The 15589-nt window shown below is 46.4% G+C and overlaps 1 protein-coding gene and 1 long non-coding RNA gene across 3 annotated transcripts; one reads left to right on the top strand and one right to left on the bottom strand.

Annotated features, from left to right (window-relative positions):
• On the top strand, positions 1-1350 carry LOC115248232 (uncharacterized). Its single transcript, XR_003887180.1, has 2 exons — positions 1-49; positions 605-1350. It is a non-coding gene; the product is annotated as an uncharacterized lncRNA (long non-coding RNA).
• Positions 1351-2196: 846 nt separating this feature from the next.
• Positions 2197-13877, bottom strand: LOC115248231 (cAMP-dependent protein kinase inhibitor gamma-like). 2 transcript variants are annotated; one of them, XM_029831832.1, is made up of 3 exons: positions 13669-13877; positions 3085-3269; positions 2197-2398 (listed from the first exon to the last, which is right to left on the bottom strand). In XM_029831832.1, the coding sequence occupies exons 2-3, from the start codon at positions 3239-3241 to the stop codon at positions 2316-2318; spliced, it is 240 nt and encodes a 79-aa protein (XP_029687692.1). In that variant the 5' UTR covers positions 3242-3269; positions 13669-13877; the 3' UTR covers positions 2197-2315. The 2 variants fall into 2 exon arrangements, with proteins under 2 accessions (XP_029687692.1, XP_029687691.1); XM_029831831.1 differs by lacking the exon at positions 13669-13877 and adding an exon at positions 4751-5025.
• Between the last annotated feature and the right edge of the window lie 1712 nt (positions 13878-15589).

Here is a 15589-nt window from a genome sequence, read left to right as displayed (position 1 = left end):
CGTCGCGTCCAAGTACATGGGCTTCACCGAGCAGGAGTTCAAACGGCTGGTGAGACACCGACTCGATCCGTCTTTCACAGGGCAAAGCTGCTAAAATGTGCTTGCTGGTGGAGAAGCTCCGTGCATCCCAATGCTGCTTAATTAAAGGCATGAATAAGCAAGGCAGATATCAGGCAGCGAGCCGCAGGTCCAATCAGAAGAATGGGTTTGGTCCCTTTAAACGGCTCCTCTGCAAATGTTCCCATGTTTTCCAAACATCAGGTTTGCTCATGTTATCTCGTGTTTATACAAGGAGCTCAGCTCCTCATGAACTCTGTTCGTCCGGTTCTGAGATGTCCGTTTTGAAAAGAAAAAACCCAAAACGTATTTCTCCTGAAATCCAAACGCTTGATTTTCGTGTGGTGGAGGAAAAACAGAGAATTTGCTTCCCGAGTTTCCAGAACATGAGAAGAAGCGTCACCATTTCAGGTCTGCTAAAACTCCAGCCAGGATCCAATCAAACTGTGGGATCATCGGATTAAAGAAGCCAGCTTGTGCTAACGAGGGAAAAAATTAAAGTCTAGTTCCCAAACGGCACCTGAACATCTTTTTTTGTTTCTTGTAGAACATCAATGCCGCAGAATCCTGTTTTCTGCCAGAGAAGGAGAAGCAAGAGCTCCTCATCAGCCTTTATAAGGCCTATGGGATGTTGAAGAGCACTCCCTTCTAGAGCTGACGGGTCCACCGGAGCAGCGTAACAACCCAGGGAAAAACCACTGTGACCATCACAAACGCCCCAACACGACAGCGCGTCTGCGTCCTGCAGCTAACGGACACACGGACTCTCGCATGTGCTCCTTCCTCCACGTACCCGTTTGTCAACTGTGAGGTTTCGCCAGTTTTTCCATCTCTGTGCTTTTAGTTTACAGTCAAATTCCTGAAGGTGTCACAGTGTTGATAAGAATCCGACTTGTCATCATGTGGCGGCTTCAGAATCAGGGAACTTCCAGTACGCGGGCGCGGGCCATCCTTTGGTTCCTCGTGTTGCATCTTTTGGTGAGCACACCTGCAGAGTAACACGTGGTCTTTAATCACTGTGGGTTTTCATGTTTACCGGCGAAGCGAGGGACCTTTTTTAACTCTACACATCATCTGCATCAGGTGAAACAGCTAAATACCAAAAGTACTTCAACATTTAAACGCTAGATGGCGCAATACTGCCACCAACGTGAGTTTACAGTATTTCAGAATTATGATCCCACAATCTTATCATGTATTTATTTAGAATATTTTAGACCAACTAAAGCACTTCCATCTTTATCAGATGCATTATGAGAAACAAATCCTAATAAAAGCTGTGCTGAACTCTTCTGCATGTCTCATCTTCAATAATCTGCACTCCATTAGATTTAAAGATTTATAAAGAACAACCAAAATTAAAAATGTTGCCCAACAGCACAAAAGGTTACATTTTGGATTTAACTGACTGTTAATGAATACCTGAAATGATACCTTAGAGAAGATGTATGGACTCAGGTATGAATTCCAACTATGATATAAACTGACCCTCACTTAAATCCGCCAGAGCGGATGTCGTTATTGCTATTAAAGAGGCCAAAGACGATTTAGAGATGAAGTGCCCTGTCATGCTCTGTTTCCTTATGGCATAAAGAGATAAATGGGAACACTGGGGCCCACGTTGGCCACACATGTAAGCGCTGGTGTCCGGAGGCAGCACAAAAGCTGCATTCAGCAATATTTATGGCTTCAGATGTGATTAATCCAGGCTGGTTGGTGCCGATCCTGCTCAGACGAACCAGAAATAATAGCAGACAACAGATACAGTAATTCATATCTATTTTATTACAATTGCTATCACAAAGATATCACTGAACATTAACAATAAATATGAAGTCTGTACACAACAGTTTAATGGCAATTAAGCTTGTATAGGACAAAAAAAACCTGAAACTGACTGAGGATCACAAACAAACACAGACGGAGAAAGTAAACGAGAGACGGATGGTGGTGAACATGCCCCCCCGGTCACACTGTTCAGTATCAGGCGGTAAAATGCTTTCAGCTCCCTCAAGTCTTCAGAGTTCTGTCTTTTCTTGTCTGATCGGGATTATAAAATGACCAACAGAGGAAAGAGCAGCTCCTGTTTCAGTCTGATCCCCCGGAGAAGACGAGCGTCTGGGCTGCAGCAGCTCCAAACAGGCCAGTGAGCGAAGGCGTCCTCCATGAGGACCACCAAAATGCACTCTTCTCCCTCCTCCATGTCTCTGCCCTCAATAGTCTGTACTCCCCCCTCGCTCTTCAGTCCATGGTTGACTTTAGGACGGGTCTCCACTTCCCTGGGCATCGTGGCTGCTGGAGCCCTCTGCCTCTGGCGCTGGGGCGGCCCCGGCGTTCCCTTCTGCAGAAAAACGTTAAAAAAATCAATGGGAAAACCATTTGCTTTCTGTGGTTTCTGTGCAGAATGAAGGTCCAAATGAAGTCCTGGCAGCATAACGGTCGAGTGCTCTGACCGCTGGACGGCCTGCCAAAGCTTTAACACTCGGATCTGCATCAAATGATCACAAATATCCAATTGTGTTAATGAGCAAAACCAAATGAAATGAATTCCTACCAAAGCTATTCTTCTAAATCAGACCCGTGAATTCTGCATCTCTGACTCTGAGAATGAATAAAAGCTGTGGGTTTACACGGTCCTCGCAACAGGCCAGAAATCTGCCTTCAGTGCTCAGGAAAATGAGATTCCAGAGAAAAGAACCAGAAGTTCCTGTAGCTGCACCCTGTTGGCCGTGATGGGAGATCCGTTAAAAGCTTCCCACAGAGCCACAGTAGAGCTGCGTGATTTATCAGCGTCGGCGGTTATCATGTCATGGGAAACTCGTCTGTGACTGAGACGGAAGTCCGAAATAACAACCGAGTAGTTCACAATGGTGAGACTGGAGATGTGGCCAACACCCAGAAAGGGAGGAAACCTCCCGGTGATTGTAAATACATGAGTGCAGAGACCCCGATTCACAAAGATAAAAGCTTCAGCTGGAGTTCCAGAGGGGCCGTGCCTCATTAGAATCCCTCTGCAGGTGAGCTTACCTGCAGCCTTTAGGTCCATCTCCGCCATGTCTTTGGCAAGTTCGCTGGTGCCGGCAGGCCCTTGTCCTCCTTCCCTGGTGATGTCGGGCACGGCGTTCCTGCGACCTGTGCGATCACAGTTGATGAAGTCTGAGTACGACGCCTCTACGTCCATCATCTGTCCATGACCTGCGCTCTCATTACACCTGCCAGAGGACGGAGGAAGAGGAGTCAGAGCCCTGAGACGGGGGGGTCGTGCCCGGTGACCTCACAGTCATCGTGAGCAGAGCGGAGCCGCGCTGGATTACTGAGCCAATACCAGCTCTTCAGAAGCTTTCAGCACCAGACCAGATATCAGCCACACAGAATGAAGGTGTTCAGAATTCCCAGGACTGTTTCAGAGGAGCGATTAAGGGCCCCACCGACATCGCTGCTAATTGGTTGCGACAATTATATCAGGAAAACAAAACCCAGTTGAAATTCTCTGCGGCTCTTGGGCGTCTATTGTCAAATATCTAATCAGTCAAATGTGTCCTATTTTTCACAGTCTTGATAAAAACCCAGGAAGGGCCTGAACGGAGGAACACGGGGACTCAGCAGCGCTAGCCAACCAGAGGGGCTTTTAAATGACTGGGAGAAGTTTGAGGCACTAAAGTGCCCTGAAGTTTCAGCTGTCTCCTCTCCCTCCATACGCTCATTAACTACAGCTCTGTTATTCCTGCTTGTTAACGTCATATTCTCCCTGCCTTCTTCCAACCGTCTGAGGAAAAACAAAAGTGTATTAGCAACTTATTTGTCCTCTGTTTCCTGTTCTCAGTCCATATATAACTAGGTCATGGACACCGCCAACCATTAAAACACCACACAGCTGGCAAATCCTCAGGAGGGAATACGTCTGCGCCAGAACTGGGAAACGGAAAGAATGCAGTAATGGTGGTAAACACAGAGCTCAGGGCTGGATAACAAGGACAGATTCACAGTCAGAAGCTTTAAAACCACCTCTGCAGCTCAACTGTGGATCTGCCAAACAACAAAGACGCCAGCAGAATCCAACAGAACTCCAAACCCGCCTGACCCGGCGGACCCAAGGCCCAACCGTTCCCACTCCGATCCCTCACATTCCTCTCAAATCACTGAAAGGGTCCCACAATTGTTTCCTTTCTGTTATGGACAGTTTGCGTTCTCCGTGCCAAAAAGGAAGCGCCGTCTGGTCGTTGGCTTTCAGGTCACACGCAGCCACCATTTTTCTGGAGGGAAAATGAATTTGGCAATGAAAGGGCAATCTTTAGGGCCCCGGGGGGAGAGCGCTACGTTGGCAAATGTCACCGGGTTTCTGGGCGGCTGACTTTCCCCCAAAGCTTCGCAGAAACACACAAGACATTCTGCATCCTGGCTGCACACGGCGGCGCCGCTGCTGACGGGCAGGTGGTCGCTAATGAGCCATATCAGGGGGGAGGAGTGACGGCTCGTGGTTACACCAGTGAGTGTTCCACAAGCTCAGGCGGACCTGAAAGCCTTTCATGAGTTTAATCATTACAGGAAAACTACAAGCGCTGCAACATGCCTGCGTCTCCCGGTCCTCCGGTCAGAGACGCCCGGTTCTGTAGGACAAAACCCAGTGAACTGGAACAAAGAAGGAAATGTGTGTGTGAAGGAACGGGTGAATCCAGGATGTTCAAAGACAAACCTCAAAAACAGACGCTTGTGAAGACGACCCTGCATGTGGAGTTGCCGGGTTTAAAAGACACTCGGTGGGTTGATCTGATGACGAGACTGTTGGTGAGCGGCGTTGTTTGTCACTGGCCCAGCTGCTCGGTGGCTTATGGGACCGTCGTTTAATTACCATGTTTGTTTAATTAGTCGGCCGTGCTTGAGGAGGAACCTCTTCCCTCAGATCATTAACAGGTTTCCATGGAAGGAGGACAACTTTGGTGGTGATGTCCTCAGCCTGGCCTCAGCTGGGGCAGACTGAAGCAGTGATGATGTTGAGCTGCAACAACACTAACCCTAACCTTGCTGCAGACACGGCAACAGTTGCAGTTCTGGCAGGGTTGGAAGGAACCTGCTGCAACTGTCACGTGACCTCGAGTGTCCAGCAGGAGAGGGTTGGACAGCATGGAGAGCAGGGCCGAGGCTGTGGGCAACGCCAGTCAACCCGACCACTTACACTGGGCCATTAGAGCCCAGCTGGAGCCTTTTAAACCTGATTTGGATGTAATAAGCTCACATCATCAGCACTAACCTAGAGAAAGCCGGGTAGAAAATGCTAATGGATGGAAATCAGAAACATGGAGGAGGGTGTAGAAAGCTTCTGTGAACCTGACGACCAGCTCCAACGGGTCCACTGGTCTTCAGAAGCACTTAAAAAAAGATGGCATTTTAGATTTACATTTGAGTTGGTTTGTCTGGAAACAGAATTGTCTTTGAATCGTTGACCAAAATGGTCTTCATGTCCTTTTTGTGATTATTAACCAAAATCTGGCATCACTAATGAAATCTGAGCAAACCAACACAGGAAAACATGAAGCTGACAGTCCTACCACAGCCGCTCCACGCGTTCTCCACTACCCACACGATCCTCCGCAACCTTCAGCGATCCGGCATGAAACCAGCGTTCCAGCTCTTTGCCCTCCCGTTCGCCTACTCGCCCTTTCAGCCTCTGTCAAACGTGATCTGGGCTCCGTCTGTTCACATGATGTCAGCAGCAGCTTGTTTGACACTGAGCCCACTTCAAACAAAAGGGAGCTGTTTCTCCTTGCTGAGATTTAGCATTGTTTCCCCTCTGCAGGCTTCCTCTATGAGCTCTCCACATTCAGCTCTAGTGTGTATATTTGCCCATATCCTTCCTCTTCTCCTGGGACCAAGGGTGTCAACAACTAATTTCCCCTGGTGAGGGAAATAATGCTGCTTTTTCTCTGCAGTAATCAGGTGCTTTCAACGTTAAAACTTTTCCCTGCTGAGCACAGACACACACACACACACACACACCATGACCGTCACCCAGCAGCACTTAAGCTTCAAGCTCCTACTGTAAATTCTTGTTCCAGCTCTCCGTCTTCTTTTTCAGACATTACCAGGAGTGAGTGCGGATACCACGATGATCCCGCCCCCCTCCTTTAATTGCCATCCAAAAGGAGCATGCTGAGGTCTCATGACTGAAGGCGTTATCATCTGAAGAGCCGCGGATAAGACGTCTGACCGGTGCTATTAGCATCAGCTGCCAGGAAAAGACTTGAACAACCTAATGAATAAAACAAGAGGTCCAGCTCAGGCCCCTTCTTCAGAAGGGTGCAGCCAAATCAAAAATCAATCCAGCTCGGACACATTAGGGCACACAGACGAGCCCCCAGTCGTGCTTTGGTTTCTCTCTTCACAACTTCAAGCCCATCTCAGATAAATTCCAGAGAGGATCAATAGACAAAGAGAAAAGATCTGGAAAGGATTTTTGCTGCTGACTGTTAATAAGCTGCTCAGAGATGCTGCCAACAATCACTTTCTGCATCTGTGGATTCTCTGATATTCTGATGAGACTTTTGACTTTGAGGTAAAGATAAAACCCAGACGTAGAGCAGACAAGTGTCCCAAAACCTAATCTTCACTACATGGGTTCAGTTTAGTCTTAGTTCGACTGTAACTTTGCACAGATTTCCACTGCAGAAGTAAAGAAAAATAGACTTCATTTTGTAGGTTTCTGAGCTATATTACTTTTCATTTAAGCAAAAGGACTGAAGCTACACTGTAAAATATCCACAATCATAACGTTGCAGCTGGAATTAGCATGCTAACAGATTTACTGTAAGAAATGTTTGGTTTGGGGTTTTTTTTTTTACCCAAAAAGGAAACAGAGAGTCAGTGTGACCTTTTGCATCAGGAGGGACATTAGGAAGGAAGAGCAATGCACATGCATGTTATATCCTGGCTGATTACAAGTACATTTGAGGATTTGCTGACCCGGAACGGCAGCCCGATTTCTCAGATCAGCCTCTCTGTTCGAAGTAGTGGGGGAGGAGACCCCCAGCACCTCCGTGCAGCCGAGAGGGCTCGTCCCCCTATTCCAGTCTGCAGGTAACTCCCAGCTTTGTGAGACTTTCACAGGATCCAGAGTAATCCCCCCAGCACCCTAACCCTAACCCTAGCCCCCCCGAGCCCAAACAAACCACATCAATCACGTGACCTTTAACTGCACTGCAGCAAATACAACTGACTGAGTAAACGAAGGTTGACAGTCCAGAAAATTATTAATAGAACATGTTTATTGAAGTCTGTGGAATTAAACAGACTTCCCCTCAGTGACCACTGGACTGACTCACTTCTGTTCATCCGTCAGGCCCGATGATAATAAACACCCAGGAGCCCGGTGATATTCCCACTACAGAACAAATTCCTTTTGTTAGCGCAGCTCACATAGCAACAGCTGCGCTGGTCGATACACACGCGAACGAGTGCAACCTGACGTCGCCACACTGTCACGCAAAATACGGAAACAGGATCGCAGGATCAGGCATCCGTGTTTGAGCTGACTGAGGGTCCCGTTACATGTACGACAATGTGCAATTTGTACGGCTCTTCCTGTGAAATGTGCAAATAATCCAATTTTTAACGGGATCCCTTCCAGGTGGTGCCGACATGTGACCGGAATAGAGTATCAGACACAGCAACAGCAGGCGTCCTCTCGAGCTATAGGGAGCCCCCCCTGTGGTGTATTTGTGCCTGTGTGTGTGTGTGTGTGTGTGTGTGTGTGTGTGTGTGTGTAAAAAAAAAAAAAATAATTCACAGTTCAAACAGGATCAGCAAAAGGCATTAGATTATAATCTGGGTTATTAAACGTCCTGGACGCATTTGCCGTGATATAAAAATCAACATTCGATACTGTCAATAAGCCACAATGAGCGAGCGTCTCGTCACCACACGTAGGAACCAGGTTACCTCGGCTGCTCTGCCTCTTTTAGCAGAGACCTTTGCAGCCCAGCATGGTCACAAAAATGATCTCTGGGTCTAAAACTGGCCTCCGTCGTGTGTTCTGTTCTAGTCCCCAGCAGGACTCGAGGGTTTCGGACCTTCAAGACCAGTCCAGGAGCAGCTTCTCAGCTGCACATTAAATTTCTCTCTGCTCCGGTTGGATGGATGAGAACAAAAGATGTAAAGTCATTATTATTTAATATTATTATTATTCCAAGTAATCTGTTAAAACGCTTCTGTTCTGAGAAAAGGTGATTTGATGCCATTAAGCAGATGAAGGGAAACAGTAATTAAGTAGGAAGGAAATAATTACAACAATCAATAAATCCCAACTGCTTTTGCTTTTCTTTCATTTCTTCCCCATTTCAGGGTACTGACACACACTAACGGGACCCTGGGAGGCGTCACTGATGAAGATCCATTTCGAATTTACATCTAAATCAAATCCAACCTTTGCGAGGTGTAAACAGATCCTTCTCCCACCGTCCATCTATTCTAATTCTCCTACATGGTCTCATGCTTCTATTTCCGTCCATAATAACAAGCAGAGCTCAGCAGGAAGCAGGTGTTTGCCCGGCCTCCGTGTTTATGGCCTCTTTTTCCCCTCTAAGCACATGCTGGAGGCTAAATGACACCCTTATGTTGATGAAGAGGAGAGGAGGAGTGAGGACAAGAGTCAGATAAGATGGAGTGATGCAGGAGGAGGTGGAGGGGAAGAGGTGCAGGTGGAGGAGGAGCAGCGCAGTGTTGTTCTAAATTTCACGGTAAAGAAAGCAGCTCAAAATGAGTCTTGAGTGATGATCATGGCAGAGCAGAGTGGATGAAGGAGGAGCTGGAGGAGAAAGAACGCTGCCAGAAGACGAGGGAGGACGAGGAGCAGGGAAGGAATGCTGTCCTGTTTATTGTGCTTTCTATATACGGAGAGGAAGATTCCCCACAGACTCCAGTGTTTTTATTACACTTTTTCATGCATCAGAATCAGACTTCTTCCTCCTCCTCCTCCTCCTCAGCTAAACTGCAGCCCATGACCCTCATGACCCCTCTAAGATTAGAAACCCCCCAATTTTCCATACATGAACACCAATAACACTCCATACAATACATACGGCTAATGGAAGAGAACGCCACCCAAATCTTTGTGACAGCGTCGCTGACTCGACCTGGAACTTCTGCCTGGGTCTCAGGTGCCTGTGCTGATGCCGACTGCGTTCCTCTGCTCTCTAAGTGACCTGCAAAATCCTCGCCAGCATCGTCCTCACACCACTTCCCCAGCCGAGGAGGATGTGGGCGTCAAATGATTGGATGTAATGACGCTCACAGGCTCCTACATTGTGGGCATGAAGCAGATCATCTCCAACACCCCAGACAGTCGACGCACCGACTCACACAAGCGTCGGCTCCAAAGCAGCAGCTTTAAACGTCCAGCTGGAAGAAAGAGGCGAGTCCCCCTGATAAATATCATCCAGGTGGGATTGTGTTAACCTTCAGGTCACACAGCAGATCCATCAAAACAGCCTGTGTTCAACAGCTGGGATCCCCGACTTCAGCGTCAGGTTTAGTCAGGAGCGTTTCTCCTTTGTTGAGGAGCCTCCTGCTTTTTCAGTCCTCAGAGAGTTGGATTTAAAGAAATCTGACATTTTAAAGCACGCTGAGACTTTGGAGTTGCAGCAGATACAGAACAGTCCATCACAGGCCCGCGCTTCCCTTTGTTTGCGTTTCCCTTTTTAGTCCTCAAATGTGGTGACTCCTCTTACTCTTTTAAAAGTCATACAGCAGATTTGCTTTGTAATAATTATTCATCTTTTTTCTTCAGGAACCCCATCAAATCATCGTAAGCTTAAAGAGAACAGCAAAGGTCTGCATGATTAATACCACGTGATAAAAAATTCTCTTAGTGAATTGATTTCTCGTGAGTCAGCTGATGTATGGGCCCATTTCAATTCAAGGTAGTTTTCTCTGTCAACTGGACTGGGTTTCTTCCCAGTCCAGTTGACAGAGAAAACTACCTTGGATACAATGACCTGGATGACTGAGAATTTACACAGACGCCCATTTCAATTATTTACAATCAATGGTTATAATATGATCCTTTGGGGGCTAATGATATATTTTATATGGCATAGATTGGGCATAGTTCAGTTAAAGACATCAATTCAGGTACCTCTTAGTAAAACCTCTTAAAAGGAATGTTAATGTTGGGTTTTATTCTAGTATGGCCCACTGTCGCTAGGTAACAGGCAGCCATTTCAGAGGAAAGATGGGAAGCCTTGTTTAAGTCTGTTGACATAAGATAATAAAAGTATACTAATAAGACTGTAAAAATAGCTGAATGTCCTCAGATACTATTATCATAGAATGTTTAGCCTGAAATGTGTATTTATTTGTTCAAGCACCTTCTTTCCCGTGGAATCATACAGAACCCACTAAAAGATGTTTTCCTGTTAGTTCCCTTGTTTTTCTTTATTGATATTTGTCATTTCTGATGATGCACGCTTCGCACCAGACCAGTGGGCGGCGCTGTTACGCAGTGTTGCCAGTTTTGCGATATCGGTGAAGAAGAATGAGTGACAGTTATGGATGCTGCATAACAACTGTCCTTCCAATAAATACTATACGCACATACATCTGCATATATGCTAGTCTGTGTCACTAAAGAAGACCGCAAGGCAATTTAAGGATGACGCCATGCTTAAGATTTACCACCATGTCATAATAAAAAGGCAGGAATAATGATATCATCTTAAAGAAGAGGCAGTTCTGTTCATTCATGATGAGTTGAGTTTTTACAGAAATGTACGATAAATGGAACATGTGTCTTTGGGGAACACCGAAAGGCTTGAAAACTCCGATCGATCCAATTCCACATTGATACTTAGCCTAGTTCAAACTGGTTGGCCCAGTTCAGTCCCAAGGAAAGGCTGCACTCCTCTAATCCCAGAGCAGCTATAATTACACGCACGACCATTACCCACGGCCTCGGCTATTTATAGCACTAGTAGACCCATTTCATTAGATTTACCTTTATGCCATCACAGGCAGCAACCAGCAGATGGATGATACCAGTCATGAATCACATAAAATGAGATGATCTCATGCTTGTTTTACAGCAAATGTGCATCTGTGATTCTTGAAGCCTGGTGGGAATATTTAACATGTTCTAATGAGCAGATGCAGCCTGGTACCAACAAGCCTTCAATGTCTGGCACATGATAAAGGGGCTCACAATATACTCTGCTTACGAGGAAGCTTGAATCTTCCACAAAAAGGCCAAAGACCTCAGTTCTGGTCAATCGGAACACCACCATCCGGATCCCTGCTGTCTCTGAAACAGAAAGGCCTCTGGACAGGTGAAGGGATCCAGACATAATCTCTCATCTGGAAGAAACTGGAACCAATTCCGAGATTAAGTTTCTATATTTAACTACAGCACGTGATCATGATCCTTCTGCCCTTGCGGGGAAAAAACAAACCCTTCCGGAACCCACTGCATTAAACTGCTACCGAGGAGCAGAGCTCTGGAAGAGGAACTGACAAATATCATCCAGCTCTGGGAGGAAAGAGAACTCTGAAAAAAGTAACTGAAATGGTGGTCGTAGTTTATAGACTCAGCAGGAGGAGAGATTCATTCACTATCCTCAAGTTGTATTGACCATAAAGAGCTGCAGATGATCAGAGCTGCACTGCCGAGACCCGATTACTCGGGATCTAGTCCTGTCTGAGTGACACTAACCACTGTCACAGGTCAGAAATATCACACAGAGCCCCCGAGGGTAAGCGGCATCAGAAGCAGAACTACGAGCAGATGTTATCCTGATGGTCATGTGACCGCTCATCTGCAGACGTCCACAGTTCTGACAGGCAGGAAGGAAGGACGGTCGTGTCCATGGCCAACAGAGCGTCTCCAGACCGTCCCTGCCTGATCCAACTGCTCCCTGCTGCTCTCCCTCCCCTACTTGGCCATTTTGAGGATACCAGACCATGTTTGGTTGGCTGATGCTAAGACGAGAGAGCGATTCCAAAGAAAGCCATGCGAGTCGGCTCCGGCGCTGCAGCGTTAATGCTAAAGCTCCACAGATCCTTCAGGGCAGATGGATATTGGCACCAGTGCTACTGAATACTGGGAGCTGTATTGTTTTGAACAGATTTTCAGCAGTTTTGTAAGAATATTAACAGTCTCATTGGAATCAGACTGAGCTTTAAGTGGTTGTCACATTTATTTACTATTATTTATCATTACTATCTATTATTAACTACATTTAACCACTATTAACTATGACCAAACGTGTACAGATCAAAAATCAAAGACTGACAAACTGCCTTCCAGTAAAGACCCCCCCCCCACACACACACACACCACTCACACACACACACTCCAAATGCATGTGCACCTATCTGCCAGAGGTAATTATTGGTTATCTTATCAAATGAATCCTCACTGTCGTCAGTGATGTCAAACACTCAGATCAGCGAAGCCACTTCCTGTTTTTGCTGAGCTTTTCCAGGCACAAGCTCATCTGGACACATCAGATTGCAGCTCTCACACGATGCGCTGATCCAGTGTAATCGGAATAGTTTTTGTTCCAAAACACATGGCAACACAGCTGCGTGTCAGGGCGCGGCGGAATGGTTCACCCTAACTAAAGTAATGAACGTAAACAATCCGTCTCCTCTCAGATGAGACCGCGTTGCTTTCATATCTATCTTGTCTAAAATGTTGACACAGGAAAAGGTTGCAACTATCAAACCAATTCAGACCCCAGGAATGTCACTGCACGTCACACTCGTGACCAAATCAATTGATTTTTTTTAAAAATTTGATTTATTTCCATCTTTCCAAGATCTACAATCAAAACCCAAACTATAGAGTGACTTGACCTAAGCGGCCTCCTCTCAGAGTGACTGCTGTTTCCAGTAGAGCTCTACATTATCCACCTAACATCATGGAATAGTGGGAACGGACAGAATCAGGGCCGCAGCCATGAACCGCTGTAGCCACGGGATGAGGAGAAGCAGGGGACACTCTTGGTTTCAATCCTCCAGCCATGTGACAGTGAAGGAGAGCAGCACATGCAGGGCTGAAGGCCAGTGTTTATCCTCACTGCTGCTTGTGCCCAGTGACGCTGGCCCCTGCCCAGCAACACTCATGCAGAGTGGGGGGTCCCAGGCAGCTCTCGGCCAGCCTCAACAGCATCTCTTCAGCCAGAGACGAAGCCGCTCTCACATCATCCAGTCGAGAGATCAAACAAAATTACCATGAAAGTTTTTGGCGTTGAGAGGACAATAAAGATGAGGAGACGTAATGGATGCCGAGTGCTCGTCATTACCACAACGCGTGTGCGTGCGTGTGTGTCAGTCCCTCAAATTGTACACGACGCGCACAGCTGAAGCACTTGAATGTCATTAACAGCGACGATAGCAGCCAACATTTACGGACGCGCAGGCACAAAGACGCGGAATCTGCGCGCTCCGTGAAGGAAGCACGCATCGCCTCAGCCCGCAGAGATGTATTGTCTGAGCCGTCGCTGCTGTGCGTGAGGAAATGTCTCAATAAAGCCACGCAAACCGCCTCCGCGGCGACGCGGTTTCCCTATTCTCGAGCAGCCGACCCAACAAAGGGCGCAGATGTGGGAGACGCGCGTCACTAACCTTGGCGGGGTCACCTCCTGTTATCCACTTGTTACAATGGAGATTCAACACCATGGATCCTCCGCTTAAGTTTGCTGGCAGGCGGACAGGAGGCGCTGCAGGCCGAGCTGGGCTGGAGCCGGAACAGGCGGCCGTGGAGGCAGCGGCGGGGAGCCCGAGGACGCGTGGACGCTCCTTCCCTTTCCGCGGGATACCAGCCGCGAAACAACGAGAAAAGGTTACGTCTTCAAACAGCTGTTATTCCAAAATGGAGTTAGCCGCGGCCAAGCCAATCAGAGCGCGCCTGCGGAGGCTCCCACTCCTCTGTGGGCTGGAGCCAAGCGCCACAGCGCGCTCACATCATCACAAGACTTCCAGTTTACAGGCATTTTTCACAATAACCACCATGATTCACTGTAGCTCTTCTGTCACGACAGCTTTATTTTTACACCAAAAGAGCGGAAAACCCCCACTGTTGAGACAGCTGCAGCCTTCCATGACTTTCAGGGCTCGATTCTTTATTACCCATAATGTAGTGTGGCAGAGGAAAGAGATTTATTATATTACACAGTATATCAAAGGACAGATATGAATAGATGGCAAAGTGCCATTTGCAGCAAATTAAACAATCCCACAGTCCTGATAAATACACAAGGAAGAACAAAGTGGACATAAAGAGAGGGCCATTCTAATTACGCTCAAGGGAAATAAATAGGTTACAGCCGGTGGGACGCACAATACAATATCAAGAGCTCTTTATCTATTTAAAGCGATCCTATACACACTGGGAAAACCTTTAAAATCTCATGGCCTTCATATGACTTGGAAGCTCATCATAGGCTATAAAATATTATTTAAGGCCAGGGTCGTTTAGTTTAGTCCCAGAACAGCACAAATATCTTTGCTTTAGCCGAACATATTATTTATTTGGGAACATTTAATGATTTTGACTTTTTGGTTGTTTTTACCAGAAACTACAGTAACGCCAGTGTCTCTTTTTTATTAATAAGAATTAATAAATTCTGTAGTTCAGCAGATAGTCAATATTTAAACTCATTTAGATGTCTTGACTGTGGTGGTTACTGGGAAAGGGTGAAATGCCGCCCCCTCGTGGACATGATCGATAATAACGAGTGTGCGAGTGGTCAGGAAAAGTAAAAATGATGCCAAAGCCCCAATAAAATGCAGTTTATATACGCATCTGAAACACGAATACACAAATTTAGCAGTTTGTTCCTATCATTTTATTTTCCTGCTTTCACTGTCAGCAGAATAATACAGCTCAAACACGCAGACATGCCTAAAATAAAAGTATAAAAAAGACAATTGATAAAAATAAGTATTTTCACTCCAGCAAAAGAAATAGATTCAACATTATTGCACATTCGTCAAGATGGCCTGGTGAAAGATTTGGCAAAACAGATGTTGGTAAATTCAGGACTGAATGTTCTGCGTGTCCCTCTCAGCTGTCACGTTGAGACTGGGCCACAAAACAAGTCAGAAACCAAACGTAAGGCCGGTCAGCTGACCCTGCAACACTCATTCTCAAAGTAGATTCAAGGCTGTGAAGATAAAAGCTGGAAAAGCTCTGGGAGGGAGGAGACATTCAATCCCATCACATCCATCGGTAAAACAAACCATGACAATGTTATTGACAATATCCATGAACATTCTTTTAGTGCACACAAATCTAGCACAGGTTGTGACACAGAGAAGAAGCTAAGCATCGATAACCATTTAAGGCAACTTATCAGAAGCTTACAAACACAAAGGGTTTCAATCCTAGTTGTAATGACCAGATGAGCATTTAAAGGATGTTTGGTTGAACTGGCCACTTCCCAAGCGTAACATTTTTTGTCAAAGTAACATATTGAAATTTGCTTTTGTTGCTCAGAACTTGGTAAAATCCGCCTCCTCAAATAAACAAGTTGCTAAAATAAAA

Source organism: Takifugu rubripes, unplaced genomic scaffold (assembly GCF_901000725.2).
Source record: "Takifugu rubripes unplaced genomic scaffold, fTakRub1.2, whole genome shotgun sequence".
In the NCBI taxonomy this organism is placed as follows: domain Eukaryota; kingdom Metazoa; phylum Chordata; class Actinopteri; order Tetraodontiformes; family Tetraodontidae; genus Takifugu; species Takifugu rubripes.
This window is presented reverse-complemented; position numbering and strand designations above follow the sequence as displayed.

Coding starts and splice junctions, on each gene's coding strand:
- LOC115248231 (XM_029831831.1), bottom strand. CDS start 4,785: ATGCAGGGTCGTCTTCACAAGCGTCTGTTTTTGAG. Junction 3,270..4,750: donor CACAAGCGTCTGTTTTTGAG/GTTTGTCTTTGA, acceptor GTCCTCTGGCAG/GTGTAATGAGAGCGCAGGTC. Junction 2,399..3,084: donor GATGGACCTAAAGGCTGCAG/GTAAGCTCACCT, acceptor GTTTTTCTGCAG/AAGGGAACGCCGGGGCCGCC.